This window comes from Candoia aspera, chromosome 15 (genome assembly GCF_035149785.1).
Source record: "Candoia aspera isolate rCanAsp1 chromosome 15, rCanAsp1.hap2, whole genome shotgun sequence".
Taxonomy (NCBI): Eukaryota; Metazoa; Chordata; class Lepidosauria; order Squamata; family Boidae; genus Candoia; species Candoia aspera.
Window position 1 is genome coordinate 15667917 of NC_086167.1, and position 22936 is coordinate 15690852.

Below are 22936 nucleotides of genomic sequence, written 5' to 3' on the forward strand. Positions count from 1 at the left end.
CCAGAGGGCATCAGGGTCCGGGAAAGCTATCTTGGGGTCCTAGGATGAGTGGAGGGATGGTTCCCCTGTTTCTCCAAGGTGATCCAAACTCCAGGGCGGGACTAGATCCAGACCTGCCCTTTTGTTCAAACGTATGGATTTGGTAGAAAGAAGGATGGTTTGCAAGGATAGAAAGACGTGGAGAGGTGTAACGAATGATCTTGGCATAACTTGTTTTAGCTGTGTTTCCCTTTCTTTTTCCTACCTCAGGCCTTTAATTTTGTTGGCTTGCTGTTCCTTACTTCTTTTCGGTGCCCTGCGTAGCTTTGCTTCCCCCAAAAGGGAATAGCATGATGGGTTTGTATGGATATATCAGTGCCTTTGTTTCTGTTTTACATCTTTTAAAAGAATTGTAAAAAGATTTTTTTAAAAAAATCCATACTTTCCCACTCTGTTCCACACATGCCAGTTTCTTCCCTCCAAAAGCCAACATCATCCAGATCCATTATCTTGATGTGAATCTCTCCTCAGCTCTCCAAGAGAACGGAGTTTGACTTACAGGGCCCTGCTTCTGCCATTTTTGCCACCCACTTTCCCCCCAAATCCCCACCCCAAATTCCACTGAAATTAAAAAGCCATCCAGATCTTGTAAAGGATTATTTACCAATGCCAAGAAGCACACGTAAATTAGTTACAATCTGGACATCTTCCTTCTATGCTATTACGCATCAGCTGATGGGAACATGGACTTGGATTTTTTTTTAAAAAAAGAACTCACACAGTGCAATATGGTGCTCTTTTATTATTTTGACACTATTGCTATGTTTTTCCTACAGTTGCTAAGAAAAAAACAAAGAAATCTGCTTATTAAAAATATTGATCAGTTGAGTGTTTCATTAATTTGACCCCCCATCTGTATTTATTTATTTACATGCAAACCAATCTAATCTGGGTTGGTCCTTCCTCTCTGAGCGTGCAATGTATTCTCTTTTTGAGATAGCCCTATTGGAATTGGTAGGGGCTGAAGGTGTGACAGGTGTTGGCAGATGTGTGGCCCTTTTCATGAAGAATTGGTTTTGTCCCATTCCACGCACTGTCTGCTCTTCATTTGAAAGCCCACGTGTGGAAAGCTTTATGCATTTAGGGCCATTGGACCTCCAAAAGATTGTAGAGCTGGAAAGGGGCAAGCTCTTAGGAGACAAGACATCTTAGTCTGGCGTGTTGACTGGGTCATGTCAAATCATATGTGCTGTGGAGAAGATGGATTTCAACAAGCTGTTCTTGTTTTAGAATAGAGTGAATCTTTGAGGCTAAATGTGGGAACATTGAGGAGCAAGGAAAACAGCATGTAATGCAGAATTAAACTATGGAATCCTATGTCATGGTGGCCATCTATTGAGATGGTTTTCAAAAGGGTTTTCAAAACTCATGGCAGGTTATCAGTGGCTACAAGCCTTGATGGTTGTTTGCTGCATCCTAATTCACAGACAACAGACTTTAAACTGCTAGGAAAGGAGAGTGGACTCTTCTTAGGTTCTTACACGCTTTGTAACATGTCCACTGCAGTTTCCTGTGGATGGTACTGGGATCCCCTCCATAGTGCTTTTGGTTCCTCTGTAGCAGATTTTCTGTGGTTAGAAAAAGATGGAAGAACTGATGGGGAAACAGTGGTGTTTCCAAGTGGGAACATCTTGACCCCTTCCCCATAACGTTCTGTGAATAAGGCAGAGGCAATCAGGGCACAGTGAACCTCATCTGAACACATCTGCATTGGCAACAGGAAGCCTCCAACTGAACATGGAACCCATGGAAAATTATTGTGGGGTCTTTACTGCTTTAGGGGGAAAAGCTTGAAGAGGTGAGGGAGATGGACATATCTTCTGGTGCCTGAATTCTTTTTAGAAGATTGTGGATGTCACTTTTACCTTTGGATGCATTTGTTGCTTTTATAACTCATTTGAGAGCAGTGTTGCATTTTTTCCATAGTAAGCTACTTAAAAACATTTCATGCAAGGAAAGTGATGGATTGATTTTTTAAATCAAATTAATGAGTGTTTGTGCCTTGAACTGCGCTCTTCCCTCCCAATCAACTCCAACTTTTGGCCAGAAGAGGGGCGAAGCTATTACCTTTCTTCAGCCCAAGATATTGGGGTTCCCACCATGTTTCAAATTTATCATCAGAAAACCAATTCCATCATTTATGGGTACAAAAGGCTCACTCCTCCCCCCCCCCCCCCCGTGCCTGCCTTTGATTTTCAAGGTGGTTTTGGAAAGTAGCTTAAGAAAATATTTGCATATCAAGAAAGACAATATGACTCACGATTCTGCTTCTCTCTTAATGTTTTTCTTTTGTTCCAGAAGGAACTGAATTCTGTGGCTTCTGAACTGGCCGCACGACAGGAAGAGAGCGAACATTCTCACAAGCATTTAATTGAACTCAGCCAGGAATTTAAAAGAAATGTACCTGAGGTATGGTACCTTGCTCCTCTGGAATTAACTCAAGGGATAAGTTTTTTTTTAAACAGGTTGGGCTTTTGAGGACACATTTTTGTCTTTGGGGCACTAAAAAAAAGGCATGGGTGATAAGGAAAGTATAAAGGCAAATTACAACCCCAAATATTCAGTTATTACTTGTTGTGACTAGAAGGGCTGTTTGACGTGGGAGAAAGAAAATGCTGCAGCTACAGACCTGAAGTGCCTGGGGTTGTGGGAAATCAACACCAAATACCCCAAGATTCCTCAGAAGTCTTTCTTTTAAGTAAATGCCCCTTCCTCCTCCTCCTCCTCCTCCTCCTCCTCCTCCTCCTCTTATTCAAGCAACTGATTAAAAAGCAAAATAGTGATTAAAATACAAAATACAATGCGGGCCTTGTAGCAGACCGCTTGGCATCCCACTCTCAGGGGGAGATTTTGTGGTTACCATGACTTGGGCTCTTCCTCATCCTCCCCCCCCCCAAATAAATTTAGTCAGTTTGACAGTTAAGGGCTTTCTTCATCACTCTTTATCCTTATCTGTAATTTTGCTTTGCATAGTCTAAAAAAATACGTTCTAGATGGGTGGGAAGGTAATCAATGGCTTCTCCAGAATAGTTTCTCCAACTTTCAGATTAAAAAGGTGGAGGCGACCTTCAGGCCCATTCTACACTGGCTTTGTAGTCCCAGAAATGTTTGCTGAGTGGAATGGGAGATGTGCCTACAGGAAGTAGACTAATTAATGCTTGACAGTGTGGCCACAGATATGGTACAGTTAATGCTGAAGTTAGGAATCTGAATCCAGGTCTTGAGCTCCAGATTCCCTTGAACCTCCTTGCCTCAGATGTCTAAACAAGAGAATTCCCATCCCTCCCTTTTTTCCCCTCCTTCAGGAGGTTCGAGATATGGTGGCTCCAGTCTTAAAAAGTTTCCAGGCAGAGGTAAGAAGAGACCAGTTACCAAGGTACTTTTTTTTAAACCATTGTGGAAATGTTTGTGAACCAAACTGGGGATTCCAAAACAGAAGAGGGTGCACATGTAATGAAAGACGGAAGGTCTCCCCTTCTCTCAACCTTCCTCACAAAGGTATTGAGACAATCAAAAGAAGGAAAAAGGGACCGTGTATTCCTTCCTGAGCATCTTGGAGGACATCCATATTGAAATCTTACCACTTACCCACAGTATTTTTTCATTATTTCAAGCAACAGGTTTCTGGGGGACTATAATATGGATTTCAAGCAGATTAAATATAAAAAATGTAGATGTGTTTTTTTTTTCATTCTTCATCTATTTAAGCCTTAAGGCCCCTTTATATAATCAACAGAATCTGCATTGTAAAGTTACACCCTGAATGTATAAGATGGGGAGACTGGGCTGAGTGTTTGAAGCTAACCCCCCAGTGAAAAATAGTCTTTCTGTATGGAAATAATGCAAATCAGAGATGGCCCAGCCAAGAAACGGATTCATCCATTTCGTTTTTATAAAGAATGAACTAAATTCACCATTTTGCAGTTCAGCTTAGTCAGGAGATCCTCTGGGCGAAGAAGAGAAAATGGATCTAGATAGCCAGCAAGAACCAAGGATGGTTTTCATGGAGGAAGAGAAACAGACCACCATTTGGTGGTGCAGTCCTGAGCTACTAACCCTGGTCAGTGACTGGGGACAATCTGAGCCTTTTCTGGGGCTGTTGGTGGCCACCACATCTGAACCAGGTGGGACTGCATGTGAACCTCTGGAATTGGCTCATCCAGTTGTAGGCCCCTTGGGGCAAAAATTTTCCCCCTTGGACTGTGCGAAGGGCCAGGCCTGTCAACGAAGGGCAGTTCTACCTTCATGAAGCCTGGATCCCCCCTGTATCTCCAGGAAGAGTGAAAGCAACAAATATTATCATTGGGAATGCCTCCGATGGGAGACGTGGAATCCAAAAGGTGATTCAGAAGACGAAAAGGGGAAAAGGGGTGCTTTTGCAGAGATGAAGTCCAAGGATGTCTACGGGTGCAGTAGGTTCTATCTGTGACTGTTCCCTTCCTTGCGGACCCCGTCAACAAGAATGGGAGCGGTGCCCACCCTGACGGCCACATGGATTGCTAGCAGTCCTGGGGTTTCTGCAAACTTCCAGTGCGGTGCTGTGCTGGTAGGTGAGCTGAAAGCACTGTTCCTCAACCTTGGCAGCTTGAAGACGTGTGGACTTCGACTCCCAGAATTCCCCAGCCAGCAAGTCCACACGTCTTCAAGCTGCCAAGGTTGAGGAACACTGGGTGAAAGATTCAGTCGCAGTGCCATTGCCAAGGAGGTGAGCAGGAAAGGCAGGCAGCCTTTCTTTTGTAACCCGGTTTCGATAAATAAGACCCCACGTTTAACTTCCCGTCCCAGGGAAGACAAAAGGCTGCCTGCGACAGAAGCAGAGTGGCGACAGATTGAAATGGCCAAAGTTCTTTTCTTGTTTTTTTTTCCCTTCAGTCTCCTTGCAGACGGCAAAAAGAGCAGAGCCAGAGCCCTGCTAATTACAAAAGTTGCTTTATGAAAGATAATTCAAAGCAATAATTTAGCAAACATAATCAAGTAGCACAGATGGGGATTCTGATGAATAGTTTGCAACATGCAATTAGCAGCTCTTGCAGTTACATATCATTAACCCTCAGAGCACAAAAATTATTTTCTCATTATTAGATGAAAAGGTAAAATTAAGCTGACTAGACAGTTAAGGAACAAACTACAATTAATTACCTTCATTTATTACAGTCATTATTTGAAACTTCCTTTCCCCCCCCCTCTCTCTCCTCTCCTCCTCCTCCTCGGATGACAATATCTAAATTAAAAGTTTTCTTACATGCAAATGTAGGTGAAACATTCTCTTGCTCAGGTATCCAACTTGATGGTGGAACAGGAGGACAAAAAGGATGAAGGCTGTACGACCTAATTTCTCCTGCTTCCCAGTTGCTGAGAAAAATTAGTTTTGAGATAGTGAATAAAGAAGAGAAGCCAACACACCCTGGAAAGGGTCTCTGTCTCTCCCATGATGGCATCCTGAGACCCGATCAGATATCCAGATCCCCAGCCGCTTGACTGCTTCATACGCAGCTGGCTGAATTTTGAGAACCCACTTTACTATTTCTCTCCCAATTCAGGGCTCCAAAACTGCTTTCTTGCATATTTATTTCTTGGATTTATACCCTGCCCTTCCACCACAGAATGGCTAATGGTCAAAAGAATGCAAAACAAACAGCTTAATTAAAAACAACCATTAAAAGCATAATTTACATAATGCAGTAATTACAAACGTAAAACAACACGAGCCATATGCTAAAAAGCCATTATTAAAACAATGCAAAATGCTAACTTGAAAAGAGGCCCCACAGTGCCCTTCCTCAAAATGGGGAGACCGTCCGCAGTTCCAGAGGGAGTCAGTTCCCCAGTTCGAGAATTTCAGACCATGTTTTGGGGTTAGTTTGTTTGTTCTTTTAACAAAAGGAAAGTGCAAGATAGGCAACATAATTTGGACCACCAATAGCCGTGCTTTGGAAGGCATCGCTCCCTTCATCCCTGTGCCTTTTGTGTAGTTCTTTCCAAGTAAAAACCAACCTTCATCTAATGGTCAGGCTTTATGGAAAGGGGAGATCGGGGCGCCCATTTGTCCCCAGCATTCCCAGCCCTTCAGCTGTTCCCTAGACAGAGTCACAGCTGGGCCAGGACCAGTCCTGCTCAGGGGAGAAAATGCTGCAACTTTGGGCCAGGCCAGATTTTGAAACCCACCCTACTCAGCAGCTCACAATAGTCACAGGGGATGGGAAGACCAGCTGGGGGGCTGGAAATTATTTTGTGGAGCAAGGAGCTGGAGCGCGCAGCATGCGTTGTGTGAATGCGCCCGCCTTCGTGCTGATGGGAGACCATGCCCAGGTACATCCTCTTGGAGCCCAGCTGATATTCCCACCAAGTGGTGGAAGAGAGGGGAATCGGGTGCCCTGTGGCACGAGGGACGTGGGGTTTGTTGAAAAAGTTCCAATGAGATGAACATCCTTGGGGTCTTAATAAGAACTTTGCCAGAGCATTATTGTGTCTGTCAGGAAGTATTTTGACAAAATGAATGCCCAGCAGCAACTTTCTTTCTTTCAGCATCATCATCTTGGCAATGTAAATTATTTAAACTCTTTTCCTTTCCTCTCCTTCTCCTTTAAGTCATCCTTTGCTCCATTTCTCATTAAGAGTCTTTAGAGCTATTCTTTTCTTTTACATCTTGAATTGGAATAATGTACCATCTTCCTTTGAATTGCTTGTCCAATATTTCCATTTCAAATCATTTACCTTTGTTAATACAAATTAGGCTAAGCTTCTACTTTGCCCTTCATTTTTGAAATGTCTCATTTTGAGAGGGAACATTTGGACTTAACTCCCTCATCAGAGCATAATTTGAGGGACGTCACACTCTTCCATGAGAGCAAAATCTCTGTTTCTGTCCTGCCTTTCCAAAAATATTGCTGATACAAGGAGGATTGGAACCTGTACTTCCTGTTTGTTCCAACTTCCTCTATTTTAACTTGTTTTCTGTAAGACAGCTATGAAGTCAGTGTAAAACAGTGCTGAACCAAAATCCTGGGAGTGATTTTTTTACTTGAATCGGCTTGTTATCCTTCATGATCAGAAGTCACTTTGAAATAAGTTGACTACGAAGGAAATAGTAAGCAACATCTTTCTCACTGCTTTTGGGGGAAAACACATCCTTATGTCGTCTGTCTTGCCATCCTCCTGGACCATGAGCAGAACTAGATGAGGCTCCTTGGGACTCCATCTTCCATGTGCAATTCTGCTGTGATTTTTCTGCTGCTTCCTCAGCCTCTTCTGTTACCTGGGAATCATCCATGGAAGGAGGAAGAGAAGGAACGGCTGCAGGGTGTCTGCTGATTTGTTGTGCTAAGAATCCCCTGTGTCAAGGGAGCCTCAGAGGTCTGCAACGTTGGCACCACCACAGAGGAGGCCTTACAAGAAGGAACAAGGAGAACAGGCAAAAGTAGCATTTAGGGAGAGTTACTGTTACGTTGTTGCTGCGGTTATTATTAAGAGACCATCTGAATTAAAACATAATCTATCTAGGTTGTTCGAAAAAGAGAAAAGCAAGCATGTTGTCCAAGCTTTCTTCAGTTGCAATTACACCTGGAGGCAATGTTGCATTTTTAAACCGTTTGTGTATAAACGTACCCTGATCTTAGGCAAAATATCAGCAGAGAAACTAGAGTAGGAGGAAGCAGAAGAAGCAGAAGGCAACCTTTTTTAAATCTGTCAATTGCAATAATATTTTTGCTTCTCAGTGTTGCTTTAGAGAGAGAGAGAGAGAGTTGGCTTGATAAGGTATAATCATAGCATAGAGGCCAGTCTGACAGTAGTAATTAATTAGGCCATTATGTATTCTACGGTGATAATTGCTTTGCTGGAAAGTCACCAGCCATGGAAAAGACCCGGAGCAGAAATGTAATCCATCAATCTTGCGTCGTTGCGGAGAGTGCAGTTGTGTTTTCTCTCACCTTGAGTCGGTGTGCATGGTAGGAAGAAACACGCAGAGAAAGGAAAAGTTAATGATACATCGATGTATAAAAGTGAGGGGTGGCTGGGGAGGTTTCAGATTCCAGGGAGGAGGGGGCAAGGACAGAACGAGCACGACGCCCACTCCCCTGCTGATGCTTCCGGCCTGATCGAGCTGCAACAGGCACTGATTCCAAGGGCCAGAACAGATGGACCCGTGCAGAACTCTGCCACTTGGCTGGCTTGGTGTACTGGGTGCCTTCTTAGGGCATCAGCATTCGTTTTCCAGCTCTGGCTTGAGCAAACGGTGAGCGTGTGCCAGGGACGCGTCACTTCGCACGGGGAGCCGAGCCAGAGCAGCTGTCAGAGCTGGCTGAGCCCTCGTTGGTTCCTTGGATAACCCGGTCTACCTCAGCAAGAGCTCGCAACCCTTTCGGTCCATAGGACAGGTGATGAAGCGCCTGCACCTTTCCGCTGGATCCCCAGGACCGCGTCTTGGGGCCCCTTTGGTTACTCGGTCCCAGTCAAGCAGTTCTTTCAGAGTCTAAGCCAGCATGGAAGGTGCAGTGAGGAGAATGGAGGAAGAAAGATCACTCCTTCTTGTGCAACACTCCTTCCTCTTTCCCAGAGCAGGTATGAGAAACTTCAAGATTGTTAAGAGGGCACTTCAAAAAGTGGGAGTCCAGGAGCCACAAGGGGCAAGTCAGGGTCCTATTGACATCACCAAAATGGGTGGGTTCTTTTCCCCCTCATTTTAATATCTGATCTAACCACTTTCCCCCCGTTTCTCCAACTATCAGGCTGTCATTCCTACATGGTTTGCCATCAGAATTTGGTGACACCATTTCTGGGGTTGCAAAAAAAAAAAAAAAAGGAATGTACTGGAGGGCTGCACGTAATCTGTATATGGCCCAGCTCTGCTTTACAGCAGCTGGCGTGACTTCCTTCCCTTCGTGGAATGAACTGTGGTCACTGGTACAACTAAAAGAAATGGATGAAAGCTGAAGGAATGTTACTAGGAATGGAAATAGCATCCATGAAGAGTCAAAACTGACCAACTAAGAATGGAGCTTCAGGCTGTTTCATTCTGAAGTGGTCCAAGTATTTCTTGCGAAATGTCTGAGGAGCACATGGGGTATGGAGCTGCTTTCAGTGGGCTGGATATGGTGATGAGATCACTGGCTCTTCCCAGATGGGCAACCCTGGGGTTCCCCTTCCTAAGAAACATTTGCTGAGGCCAACAGGGAGAAAACTCATGCACCTGGAGATCTTAGGGTCCGTCAACCTACAATCCTAAATGGCTGGATTGAGCTGAGGGAGGTTCAAACAAACAAAGGGCAAGCTTTTGGTTGATGAATGCTAAGTTATAGTTGTGCTGTGACATTTACCTTTCCCCCTTTATTTATGAGTAGAATAAGAACAAGCACAAGTAAAGTCCCAGTGAGTAATCCATCAGGATCAAATTGCTGAAAATGTTGCATTTAAACCAGATGATGGAAGTGTGAACTGTGGCCGAGACAGACAAATATGGGGACCTGCAAGAGCTTTTTCAACTCCTAGGAAAGTTTCCCAAATAAATAGAGCACCTTCTACTCTAGAGAAGCCTCCCCCAGTTCTGTCTTGTCCAGATGTGTGGAACTTGGACCCCTATAATTCTGCATTCACCAAGCCTATTTGACTTCTGGGAGCTGCAGTCTAATACATCTGGAGGATACCAGATTGGGGAAGGTGTGCTGAGTGCTCGGAAGCCCTACCACGTGGATTATTCTACATATGCAGACCTGCTTCCTCTATTTTATAACTGTAACCAAACCAGGATAGAAGCTCATGCTTTTAAAACCCTCCAAGGCTTTCTGGATTTGTGGAAACCGACCAGGAAATGCTTGGTAAAATTTCTGTTCCAGAAATTTCTGCTCCATCTGGAAATGTAAAGAATGGAAGAAACATGCATGAATGCTTAAGGCCGCAGGTTATGCAGCACCCACCACAAATGGGGTGGAGGGCCTGGAAGCGCAAAGGCAGTTTGCTCAGGCTGGAGAATTGCAAATGCCTGCTGGTTCTGTTCTGAATGACAAGCAATTTAAATTCAGTCTTGGGTGAAAGATTTGCAAGCTCTTTTTTCCTTTCAGGCGTAAGGGGTGGGGGGTAGGGGAACCCTTCCTTCCTTCCTTCCTTCCTTCCTTCCTTCCTTCCTTCCTTCCTTCCTTCCTTCCTTCCTTCCTTCCTTCCATGCCATCTTTTATCCCCAAAACTTGGTGAGTCATACCTGGCTTTCTTTCTATCTCCTACCCATTAGACTAATTATGGTTTAATTTATTTTTATACTGGTCTTTCTCCCAGAGGACCCAGGAGCAGTGTATTTCTCTTCTGAATGACCGTAGGAGATAAGTGGAAAAGTTGTGGCTTGTCACGTTCCTACAGCCTGCGTTGTGGCTGGGCAGGGACTGACATCTCATCCTCTTTCCTCAATTACTGCCACAAGCAGCAGGCACAGACAGAAGACAATTTTTCCAATTATTTCATTTACTGGTATTGTTGCTGCTCTTACCAATTTGGGGAGCAAAGGTCTTTTTTTTTCTTCCTTTTTTTAATTTTCTGCCCCGGGAACCAAAATCCAAAGCAACTAATTTTGTGGAACTTTTCCTCCCTGATTTCCCAAACCAGTGAGGTGCAGCTTTTATTTCGGTTATTCTCTTTGTCTTGATGGTTTCTCAACTATGGTCTTGTTTTTATGTTTCCCTCAGGTGGTTGCTCTTAGCAAAAGAACCAAGGAAGCCGAGGCAGCGTTCCTGAGTGTTTACAAGCAATTAATCAAAGTACCAGGTATGGGTCTCCTTTTTCAGGAAGGCTTCGAAGGGGTGGAATTGTTCTGAAGCCCTGGTTGCCCTTCCTCCTAGGTTGGTGCTGCAGAGATGCCTCTATTTATTAATCATTTGGTTATCCAGAGCAGGGTTCCTCAACCCTGGCAACTCTAAGCTGTGCAGACTTCAACTCCCAGAATTCCCCAGCCAGCAAAGCTTTCTTTGCAAAGAATTCTGGGAGTTGAAGTCCCCACAGCTTAGAGTTGCCAGGGTTGAGGAACCCTGCTCTAGAGCACCCCCCCCAGAGTCCCTTCAAGAACCAAGCAGTCCCTGCATTCCTGCAAGACCCAAGGAAAGGAAAACAGACGCCAGTTTGCACTGTGAATTAAGGATGCGGCCCATTTTCTTGCTAGAGTGAAACCTGATTTAATGGGCCCCATTAGCAGACTTCAGACACAACAGGCCAAAAGTCTGACCAAAATAGCAGCCACGTCAGTTTGGATAAGGCAGTTAAACTTACGTTAGTTTTACATCATTCCTGGCAGTTGGCATCATTTACATAACAGCCTAATTAGCAGATGACGTAATGGAATGGAGATCGTTCGGGGGTGACACTTCCGAGTAGGCGAATGACAGAAACTTCCTCTCCTGTTTGGTCTGCTAACCTGTCTCCAGATCCTCCTTCCCGGTGGTAGTTCTGTCTCTGCAAATGGAAGGGGGCTGGTGGCCACGCCCCCCTGTGATTCCCTGGCAGTGCAGCGTTTGCCAGCTTTGGTACGTGGTAGCGTCCAAGGCATGTCAGTTTGTCATGTCCGTTGCTCGGCAAGAGGCTGGTCGTGACAACAGGAGACAATGCGCTCCAAAGGGTTGGTCGAATGGTTGGTGGAGTCTTGAAAACCTGCCAGAGAGCTGAGGAAGAGATTCAGGATTTGGGCACCCTAAAACTTGTCTTATTCCAAGTTGCCTCATTAGAGATTTTCATCAAAACGTGAAACTGTCTCCATCACAGCCTTCATAGATGGCCACTAAATTGGCTGTTCTTCATGTAAACGTGTGGCTCTACCCATGCTCAGCGCAGGTGCTTTCGGGAAGTGCTCTAACAAACAAGGGGAAGTATCTCCGCCATCTCTGTCTCTCCGTGCTTGAGCCAAAGCTGTCCTGACGCCAAAGAAAGGACGCCTCCTAACGACGCTGCTGTGATACGCGGTTGTTTCAATGGCAGCTGGTTCACCCTCTCCCCAGCAGAGGGCAGTTTAGAGGTGATGATCTTCAGCATTGCAGCAAGTGGCTGCCCCCCTCAGAGGCGCTCTTGATCTAGTCAAGGACTTTAGAGAGATGAGGAAGGTGGTCCTTGAAATTCGTGACTCCTGGCCTGGAATTCAGCATCCAATGGGAAAAGCACTTCCCAGCCCCCGTGGCTTGGAGGCAAGCGTGTGGAAACGGGACCCCCTTCTAAAGGAAATGGTAGAAGGCAGAGGGCAGCTGATCTTCAGTGTTTGAAGATGGTGATAGACCTCCGATTAAGGTCATCTATTTAATCAGCAAGACTATTCGCACGTTCCTATACCTGACGCACATTTTACTTCCAGTTTGGTTCACTGTGGTTATTTGTACACGTGATTCTGATCTGCTTTCAGATGGCAGTGTTTTTGCCCAGGAAACAAACCCCTCATTTTCAGAGTGCCTTCATCAGTGCAGGCTGGATTAAGGTTAGGCTTTGGTGGGTCTGAGGATTGACTGGCAGTAGAGGCTGCAGACTGGTCCAGCTGTGTTCACATCAGTGGCCGCCGGCTACTTTCCCCGCTCCAGATCAGTGCAGAAGCTTCAGCTCGGAGTGCAAGGGCAAAACTCAAAGTGGAGTGTTTTGATTTGTTTCTGGCTTAACCATTCTCTGTCCTGAGCAAAAAACGCCTTTGATCTTCCTGCCCTGCAATTAATTCGATGGCGACGCAAAACCCGCAGGGCATCTAACTGCCTGAGAGTTCCTGCGGGGGCATTAATTCACTTTTCAGACATTTAGGAACATCCCAAATGGCTTTCCTTGTCTTTTGAAATCTGCATGCCTCCCTCTTTCTCTCTCTCCCTCTCCAGGAAGCTGAAATTGGGGAGGGGGTATATTCTGTGCTCTGGGATCAGGCCCCTGGTTTGTCCCCCTTTAAGAAGGCAGCTTTGTCTGCTTCTTCCTCCCCCAAGAAAACTCTCCTTGCAGGCACTCTGGTCTGCTTGTAAGTATCTCAAAATACTGGTCAGCAAGGAGATTCTTTGGGGAAGATTTCAACAGCTGGGAAAGAGTTCCCAATCTGACCCTTTTACAGTTCTCTCCCTCTTTCCTCCTCCTCCTCTTCCTCCTCCCCGCCCCCTTTTCTCTTTCTCTCTCTTTTGAAGTTTGGATGGCTTCTGTCGGTGCAAACCTCACACGAGAAAAAGTGTGCTGGCTCAGCAAGTATTTTGATACACTGAGCTTGGGATTGTGTGTCTGTAATTACAGGAAGGGGGAAAAAATCATAATTTTTTCTGATATTGTTCACACAGATGTGGCGTGCTGAAGCGGGATATGCGTGCATCTCTGTTGGACATGGATAGAAGAGGGAGGGTGCAAAGGAAGCAGTAAAATCATGTTAAAAGCATAATTAAAGTCATTGTTGCCGAGAATGGATTGATTTAAGTCCCATTTTAACTCGCACGGCAGTGACAACTGATTTCTTCATTGTCTTTTACATGCATCACTCCCTCCCTGCGGGAACACAACGGGCTGGAAAAAAACTAGTTTGTTAACTAAGGGTTGGGTTGTGCGTATGTGGAAAACCTAAATACTTCGAATAGGAGGCAGAATTGAGCTCCCTGGGGATTTCAAGTTGCTAGACTGCAGGTTGCCAGTGTCTGAATATGGCTGGGTAAACCCCTTGGGTTGCTTATGTGTTTTGACTTGATAAAATAAGCTCTGTTTACATCCTCTCATGTCACTGCTAAACAAAACTTCCAAGATCAAAGGCTGGATCCCTCCAGATGCCTGACTTTGGAGGCAGACCACAAGACACGCAGCCCCAAGCCTGCTTCTAAGCGTCCCCAAAGCTGCAGTCAGAAGATGAAACTTTGGATCTGAACCAGCAGGTTCTCTCAGTCAGTCCACAGTAAAGACTTTTGAAGTTTGAGGCCTTTTAAAGATGGACTCTTGCTTGTCCAGCCATCAGTGTTCGCCCCAGTGCAAAGGGCTTCGTTAGGGGCATCTCCTGGGCCTGGTGGGGAGTGCATGTGTGGACAGTCAGGGACTTGGTGAGGAACCCTGAATTCTTTAGCTGTTGATGTCCTGGCTGCATATAGGAAGATCTGTCTGCTGGGTGCAGACAGTGACCAACACTTATGGTTTCTGTCCTGTGGGTGTTAGAAGGACCTGGATGACCTCTCAGGAACCACAGCACTTGAGGTTCCTCAGGGCATGCTGTGGTTGGAGCTGGGCTTAACCACAGATGACGTACGCAGACATTTCTTAATGGGAAGCAGCTACGGATTGTGGCAGACTGCAGGCAGAGGCTGAGAGGCAGTGCTGGAGGGGAGGGGCTCCCCTGCAGCATTGAAGTAGCTGCTTGCCAGTCAACCACAGAACTGATGAAAATAGGGTAGGAGATGTGGATCCATTCTCAAAAACCAGACCCAGCGGATTTCAGTTTCATAGGTCTAGTAAAGTCATCAGCAATGTGGAGAATGCAAAGGGGGCTAGCCTGTTGCTTGAATAGGATGCCCAAAGATGTTTCATGCTGAAAGGACATGAAGCCCAAGCTGGTGGCAAAGGAGTGTGGGAACTGTGGCCCAGTAATAGTCTGCCGGGCACCATGTCGGAGGCCCCCAGCAGTGGCCCATCAGGCTGTCTCCTTCTGCCATACCCTTTTTGAACTGGAAATGATGATGAAGAGACCTGCATCTTCTTGAAGGCAAGTCCATCCTCTAGGCTGAAGCTGCCATCTTTCACCTGGGATCATACAGTGGAAAGCAGGTAAGGCTTTGAATCATTCGCCCACCGAATACTTCAAGCTTTTCTCTTGTAAGTCTGGAACGTGAATTTGTTGGGGCTAGGTTCAGGAGAGAGAAAAAGAGCTATTCCTTTCGACGATGCATCCTTTGCTGGTGGAACAAGCAGTCCAGAGAAGGAGCCACCTGGCTTAGATGGCCACCAAAAAGGGCCAGAGGAGAGCGATTGCCAAAAGTTTTCTCCATGGTTGGCCAAATAAAGGAGCAACCAGCTGAGATCCAGCGAGGCTTGCAGCAAATGGGTCTGCACGATCTTCCCATCTCTGAACAAAACCCGTCTTCTGAGCAACATCTCCAAATCAGTTTTTCCCTAGGGGGGGAAAGAAAGGCGGAAGCATTCTTTGAGATCTGTTTGAGACCTCTTTCAGATGTCTGTGGATTGTGTCAAGTCTTTAGAAAATCCGAAAAGTGGGAGAACAGAGCTCTCTGGAAATCTTTGCAACCCCTTGTCACAAGGCATTTTGTTTTCCTCTCTCTCTCTGCCTATCTTTAAAGTTAATATTTTGCTTGTTGGAGAACCATGGCGAGTCAATACTTTATTACGCCAAAGATTGAGCTGAATAGGGTTTTTCCCCCCTTATTCTTCAGCTGGCTGTCCCAGAAATTATATCTAGGATAAATTTTAGTTTGTGGACTAAAACAATGTCCCCCCTCCCCCAGTAGCTGGACATTCAAGTAGGTGGACTTGTGTTTTTCAATTCCCATTTTACCTTAAAGGAAGAAGCCCCTGAGTTTAAGACAGTGTTTATGACATGCCACCTCAGAATCCTGTTTTGCAAATGCAGCATCTCGCTGTATGCCAAAAAATCATACATTGGGAGGGGGGGAGGTACTGGATGTCAGTACAACTGAGCACTTTCACCCAGCTTACTGAGTTAAAATGGCACCTCCTCTTTTCAGAATTAATGCTTTAGTAGGACAGCCTCGTGTGGCGCAGAGGGGTAGGCGGCAGTATTGCAACCGAAACTCCCCACGACCTGAGTTCGATCCCAGCGGAAGCTGGATTCTCTCTCGGGTGGCCGGCTCAGGTCGACTTGGCCTTCCATCCTTCCGAGGTTGGTAAAATGAGCACCCGGCTTGCTGGGGAAGGTGATGACTGGGGAAGGCAATGGCAAACTACCCCGCTATAGTCTGCCAGGAAAACGGCGTCCCCCTAAAGGGTCAGACGTGACTCGGTGCTTGCACAGGGGACCTTTCACCTTTCAGGGTAGATCCCAGGCACGGCCACTAACTTGAGAATCCCCTCAAAGGGGTCATCTTTCATTGTAATCCGAGCCCTGCATTTGCTACGCAGAGGCATGTTGCTTCGGAACATGGAGGTTGCATTGACCTAGCAGCCAAGGCTCTGCTTTTCCCCTTCTTCCGTGAATGTTACTTGCTGCCCCTCCTAATAAACCGTTGAGGTTGTTAGAAAATAGGGACTGACCCAAGGCCACCTGGTGGATTTTCCGGGTTGAGTATGAATTTGAATTTGGGTCTCCTGGCCTGCTACAGTTCTGGAACTGGTTGTCCTAGGGCAGAGTTCCTCAACCCTGGCATCTCTAAGCTGTGTGGAGTTCATCTTCCAGAATTCTTTGCAAAGAAAGTTTTGCTGGCTGGGGAATTCTGGGAGTTGAAGTCTGCACAGCTTAGAGTTGCCAAGGCTGAGGAACCCTGTCCTAGGGCTTCCAAGGGCACCCAGTTGGTCACTGGGAGAAGCCAGCTGCTGGACTGGTTTGGCTCCTTTGGCCTCATCTAGGAAGACCCACCTTCATGTCCTCGCCTTTGCTGCTGCTGCTCGCGACCCCCCCAGCTGAGAAAGGGTGGACCCCGAAACCCTTTTGCTCCACCCTCAAGCAAAAGCCACTCGTTCCACCTCCCAGAGACGCGGCACTTGGAATTCCTCCTCCTCGGCTTGCACTTGCGGCTTAACGGTCCATGTCGTTATCTCGGCCCTCAGAGCTGCAGATGTGATTAACAGCTGCAAAGGTAGCCGCCCTTCATTTTCTGTGCCCCTCCAAGACCAGCTACGCTCGGCGTCTCCCGCTGATGGCCCACCGCGGCTGAGACGTCAACCGGTGGATCGTCCGCCTGGCAAGAGACGCGGCGGCCCTTTTATTGGCTCTGGATTTACGGCCTCCGCTGCCCAGCCCTACCAGGAGGAAGTTTTCTTCTGCCGCATCTTTGGCCCTGGCAGGAAGGAAACCTGAAGCTTTGTGGCCCACCTTTTTCACAGGCGCCCAGCAGCATCCGATGAGGCTCAGACAGAGGTTTCGTGCTGAAACGTTTATGAGAGCTTGGGCAGGCCCAGCCCATCCCAGGATTTTCATGCTGCAGATGGTGGCAAAGGTGGAGGTTTTGTTCAGGGCACCCCAAGAACTCCTAGCTCAAGTGATTCCCTGACAGAGTTCTTCATTGTAGGCATGTTCCTTTAACCAGGTTGCATCCTGCCTTCCTGCCTTCCTATCGTTGCAGGTGAGTCCATGGTGGCCTCCCATCCAGGAAGTAAGTGGTCCAAGGCTGAGGTTCACCAAAATGGTTTTGCTGTTTATCTGCAGATCTGGGTGATTTTTCCCTGTCTGGGCAAGGCTCTCCTCTCATTAAGAAATCTTCATTGATTTAAAACAGATTTGATTGATTACTCTGCTAAATCTGCGACGCATATGATTAAGTCCGTAGCTTTGAGGAAGATGACATCTTTCTACAGTTTTTTAGAAGATGCACCCTGTGCATTCATGGCCCTGCTTTACGTCAAGAGCTGGAGGAAGGAGCCAGACTTGGGAAGCAAGGAAAGGGGGCCACATTTGGGGAGGGGCTTCTTGGCTCAGCCCTGGCACGACCATCAGCAGCGATTATAAAAAGGACTTTTGGGCTACAAGTGGCGGCATTAAGCGATCTGGTGGCCTCCAAAGACAGGCAAGGGCTAGGAGAGAAAAGGTTGCGCCTGTTGTGTGGACTCCACAGTGTGTATGGGAGACCATTGTCTTCGTGATCCTGGCTTTCCATTGCAAGGGGGGGTCCAATCCAGGCACCAGCTCTCCACCTTTGGACGGATACAACCCCCACCCAGCGGAAGAAGAGGGAATGCAGCCGTATTAAAATTGTGGGATGGCTGCTAAAAAACGGGCTTTTCCAAATCCCCTGATAAGCTTCGTGTCACGTCCAGGGGCATCCCCTGGGGGATCTGCCCATCCCACCCCCAGAAGGAGGATGTGACTAAAGGGTGGCATTGTTGCAGTCCAGAAGAATACGGTTGAGGGAAAAGTGGCTCTTCCTTAGAGTTTATCAGTTCTGTTTTGTGCTTTTTCCCCCTAAAGTTTGCCTGCCAACCCAAGGGAACTTTTGCTTTCCACAACAAGGGCTGAATCGGTGTCACTAGTAACAAGGACAGTATGAGATGCAGGGTTGTCTGCAGGGGGTTGTCAAAAACGTCAAGATGGTGGCTCCGGTGCCCATAAAAACAGGCAATTGCCCTGTTGTGGCCACCATCTTGCCTCTTTTGACCACACCCTGCGGACACCCTGGATAAGATGGCTTCCTTGTGATTTTCCCAACCTAATTGTTATTCTAATTTGGGACATTATTAAATTCGGCCAAATAATTGAGGGTTCACTTTACCACTGGTTTCATCTTGAGGGGAAGCAAGAAAAGGCTGATTTCCTTCCTCTGTATATTTGCTAAATTTTGGCCTGAGAAAATGGGACTTCCTTCCTCCCCCACCCACCCCCACCCCCATTCTGAAAAGAAACAGGGAAAAGGAAGAGAGAAACCATCAGCACCATTTTTTGAATTTATTAAAAATGATCTGGGCTTGTAAATTAATTTATTTGTGTCGTACAATGGCAGTGCAGATGGACTCATTAGCATGCACACAACGAATAATTATGGATGCATTTTTTAGCTGGCCTTCCTAATGGGTTTGCTGGGTTAATTATGTCAGTGTATAATTACATTGACCTGGGAGGCGGAATGGAGCACCCCGCCAGGCAGCTCCGGCTAAGAGTAGCGGTTGCCCCGGGAGAGGGACGGGCCTCTTTGGAACGCACCTGCTTGCCTCGGCAGAAGGCACCGTGGCCCCTGCCTGCCGCCGCCTGAGCAAACAGGCATGATCGGCGAAACGAGCTGTTGGATGGAAACAGAGACCAGCCCGCGGCATTGAGGAGGTCTGCTGCAGCACAGACTCACTAAGACAGGCACAGAAGGGAGTTTCTAAACGTGGCCCCCTTAGCCACGGACCCAGCTGTGCCACTGGGTAAATGCCACGCCGTCCATCCTCTCAGGGTTGGGCTTCTGACCCAGGTTCCCAACCATGGCACTGTGGGATGTTTTCCCTCCCCTGTTCTGTGCTGTGGTCTACGGATTGCGAGGATAGAGGGAAACACCGAATACGACTCTGGTTCAAAAGCCAATGTGCAGAACATCCCAGCTTTGGGGTTTCCCTCTGTTTTATGGGCGGCAGAAACGTTTGAGAAAACAGTTGCCTGTCCTTGTTGAGGTTCTGAAGTCCCACCACCATGACCCCCTTAACAGGCCCAGGTAGACAGAATACACCTATGTCCTGTGCAGAGAGGGCTTAAAGCCCTTTTGTGGTGATCTTTAGATGCATCATCAAGTCCAAGCAGGTCCGTTAACATGCCATTAGCAATACCTACATTTTTTTTTTGCATTTGGGTTTCTTTTGAAGAACTTCACTCTTTGAAATTCGAAAGCCTGAACTCGAGGATTGGTGGGTTGCCGAGCTGCGTGGCCCAGCTGAGCTAATGGCTTCCTGTGCTGAAGGAACAGGGCCTGAACGTTGTCCCTTTGCTCAGGAGGCGCGTTCCGCAGGTGCCGGACCTCCCGGGTCACCCCTTGCCTTTCTCCTCTTCCCTCCCGCAGATCCTGTGCCCGCCCTTGAAACAGTGAGGAACCTCGAAGGGCGGCACCAGCCCCTGCATTGCCTCATCCCTGAGAACCCCCCGCTGAAGGAGTTGAACAGGCCCTGGAAGAAGGAGCTGCTCTTCCCCAAAGGTACCCAAGCTATCCTTATTCTTCCACTGGCTCTTTCGGAGGCGGCTGAACGGAGCCGGCTCCAGTGTGGATATTGCCGTACAGAGCACTGCTTTCTGGAGACCCCGGCCTTCCTTTGAGGGGGAAATGCCAAGTCTTGAGCATTGCTGCTTCGAGGGTGTGCTTGGAAGTGCACAGGCAAGGTTTCGCACACCCTCTTTTCCCCAGCCTGGCTTCTCTGCTTTGGCTGCCAAATAGCCCAATTAATCTTGTCGTCATCTGGCTGATAACTCCCATCTTGCCAATAGAAATTCTCTTTTGCTTGCTTTCTCCAACCTCCTCCTGCCCTGCTCTTCCATGAGCCCACCTGGCCCTGCCAATGGCACAGGGGAAGGAGGCAATCCTCCAAACTCTCTTTTAACCACATCAAGAGAGCCTGCGGGTGGCAAATCCGCCACGCCAGCATTGAGGTGCCCAGGACTGCCAGGGTGCCTTCCCAACTTCCAAGGGCCCTTGGAGCCCTCAGAAAGGTTTCTTTGTTTTTGTTTTAATGCTGAATGTTTGCAAATCTCATCTGAGATTTGCCTGAACTTTGTGAGACTTTGCCCATTCCATGTGACTTTGCTGAAAACCTAGAAGATTTCAGCAACTGGAGGCGGGGGCCCTTGAAGCCGGTAAAGGTGATGGTTCTTCAGGCAGTGGGTCCATTTTTGAGTCAGGTGTGTTCAGCGGTGCCCAGCTGCGCAGGGAGCACCACCAAGGTTGCAGAAGACCTGGGCTCAGCATTCATTGCTTGTCTTCATTAGGAAGAGGGTTACACTGCTCTGCCTCTTCCAGTGTTGGGGCAGTAAGTCAGCTAGACGACCTCCTCCACGTCCTGTGAGTCTTGCACCTCCGTTGCAGCTGGAAGGATTTGAAGGAGGCAGCCAGCAGTGATAACTTGCATGGAAGACCTATCCTGTTTAGACTGGTCCTGTGGCTGATGTGGATTTTTGCTCCCCCAGAGCAAAGAGAAGGAAGCCTTCCAGCTGGACTTGCTGTCTCGGAGGCCAAGCTTGCTGGCCTCAACAGCAAAGCATTGCTGACTGAGTCATTGCTGCAGAGAAATGAGGTTGAGAAGCAAAAGTACGTGAGTAGAAGCTGGGAGGATGGGAAGGTAGATGGGAGGCTTGTCATCTTCAAAAGAAACTGTAAGGGAGGTCTAAGGGTGGATTGGCACAGGGGCGGTTAAGTCCAGCCCTGTGCACAGCCGAGTCTGCTGCCTTTCAGGCTCCACCTCCCACCTTTTCGGAGATCTGCAAAGGTTGACTTAGCTCCATGCCCTGATAGAAACAGCCCTGCAGCAACATTTACGCTGCCTGAGGATTTAGCAGGAAGGACCAATTTTATGTAAGAAGCACCGGTTCTTCCTCAGTGGGCTCCAGAGAGCTTGGAAAACCATTCCTCTCCAAATTAATGAGACTGTGTTGCTGCAATTCAGACACAACCATACACTAATAAATAATAAAACCCATGAACCAAAATCTGTCACATTAGGCACTTTTCACAGATTTTCTTTATGAAAAGACCCAATGCATCTTTTTAAAGAATGCAGGGTACGTTACCTCTAGACAGGCATAAAGTGAGAATTCCCCCCCCGCCTTTTTTCAATTTTCTCAAATCAAAGGAGTTCTCTAGATGTATTGGGAAACAAGTGATACTGTAGCTCCCTCAGCCAATTTATTCAAAGGAATTGGGAGGAATGGGGTGGTGCCTCCAACATCAAAGGGGATGGACCTCAGGCTGGGGAAGGTTGCTTTGTTCTGGGCTCTGACACGGACGCCTTGTAAACTCAAGGCGACACGTCTCTTTTCTCAGGGGCCTTCAAGAAGCCCAGTTCACTCTGGCCAGTCGGCTGGGGGAAGCAGAAGAGAAGATCAAAGTCCTCCATTCAGGTACTTTAATGATCGATGAAGACACAGGGGAAGGTGGCAGAAGCACTTCCCAGGGCTTCCTCCTGCTCCACGTTAATTCTCTGTGGATTCGTGCATTTGTGAAGCTCAGCATGGCACCTTCTCTCTGCTCCACTTAGCTCTTAAGAAGAAGCTGCTTTTTTTTTGTATCTATTGAAAGATCACCTGTTCGCTTGAAGAGCTGCGCCCAATTTCCTTTGCTTGTCCGATGTCTGGCATTTTCTCTCAGACATTGGAGCCATGGCCCAGCCTCTCTGTCTTTCCTTCAGTCTTTCAAATTCTTTCCTTTTTACGATTTTTTTTTAGATTTTTTTATCCTGCCTTTATTATTTTTACAAATAACTCAAGGCGGCGAACATAGCAAATACTCCTTCCTCCTCCTATTTTCCCCCCAACAACCACCCTGTGAGGTGGGTTGGGCTGAGAGAGAGGGACTGGCCCAGGGTCACCCAGCCGGCTTTCAGGCCTCAGGCGGGACTGGAACTCTCTGTCTCCTGGTTCCTAGCCCGGAGCCTTCACCACAAGGCCAAACCGGCTCTCAGAACTCCATTCTGAACCTTGCTCCAACCCGCAACTGAAATTAGCGTTTTGTTCAGACTGGTTTTGTGGGTCTGCGGGGAAGAGAGAAAGAGAGCACTTGTATTTGAAATAATTTTTGAAAATGTAGACTTAACTGAAAATGTTGGTCTTAACGGAAGAGTTGATTAAGCACTGCGATCTCTCTTAATCCACAATCCAAAAAAGGAGCAATGCGAACCAGGGTGGTGCATGCAGATGCCAAGATAAGTAGCTCGTTGACAGATCTTTTGCTCAATTCCAAGCCTCTGGGGGGGTTGAGGAAGGCCTGGAGATGGTGTCTACAGAAACCTCCATTTCTCCCCCTCCTCATTATCCAGCTTATAACTGAAGTGCTTACTAGTCCTGAGTAGCGTTCTTTAAAATAACTTCATGGTACGTCTTTCTGGGACAGTCCAGGACAAGCACAGTCCACTGGAAGTGCGTTTCTTACTCTCTGGTTTTATGTTCTCCCCGTTGCTGGCCAGCACTAAAGGCTACCCAGACGGAGCTGGTTGACCTGCGGTGTAAATATGATGAAGAGGCAGCTTCCAAGTAAGTTGGTCTGCTTTTTCAGATGCATTCATCTGTATAGCGTATGTCTCCCAGTCAGGCTGTGAGGATTATGGGATGTATCGCCTGGTGTCCAAACAGGAGAACGTTCCGATG

General features: G+C 47.2%; 1 protein-coding gene across 1 annotated transcript in view; it reads left to right on the forward strand.

The window, feature by feature from the left end:
• Positions 1 to 2340: 2340 nt before the first annotated feature.
• The window catches only part of CUX2 (cut like homeobox 2), a 37376-nt gene continuing 16780 nt past the window's right edge, over positions 2341 to 22936 (forward strand). Inside the window, 7 exon segments of the mRNA XM_063315763.1 lie at positions 2341 to 2448; positions 3345 to 3392; positions 10710 to 10788; positions 19650 to 19781; positions 20765 to 20885; positions 21618 to 21694; positions 22756 to 22822. Coding sequence (XP_063171833.1) covers positions 3357 to 3392; positions 10710 to 10788; positions 19650 to 19781; positions 20765 to 20885; positions 21618 to 21694; positions 22756 to 22822 — 512 coding nt within the window. The 5' untranslated portion in view covers positions 2341 to 2448; positions 3345 to 3356.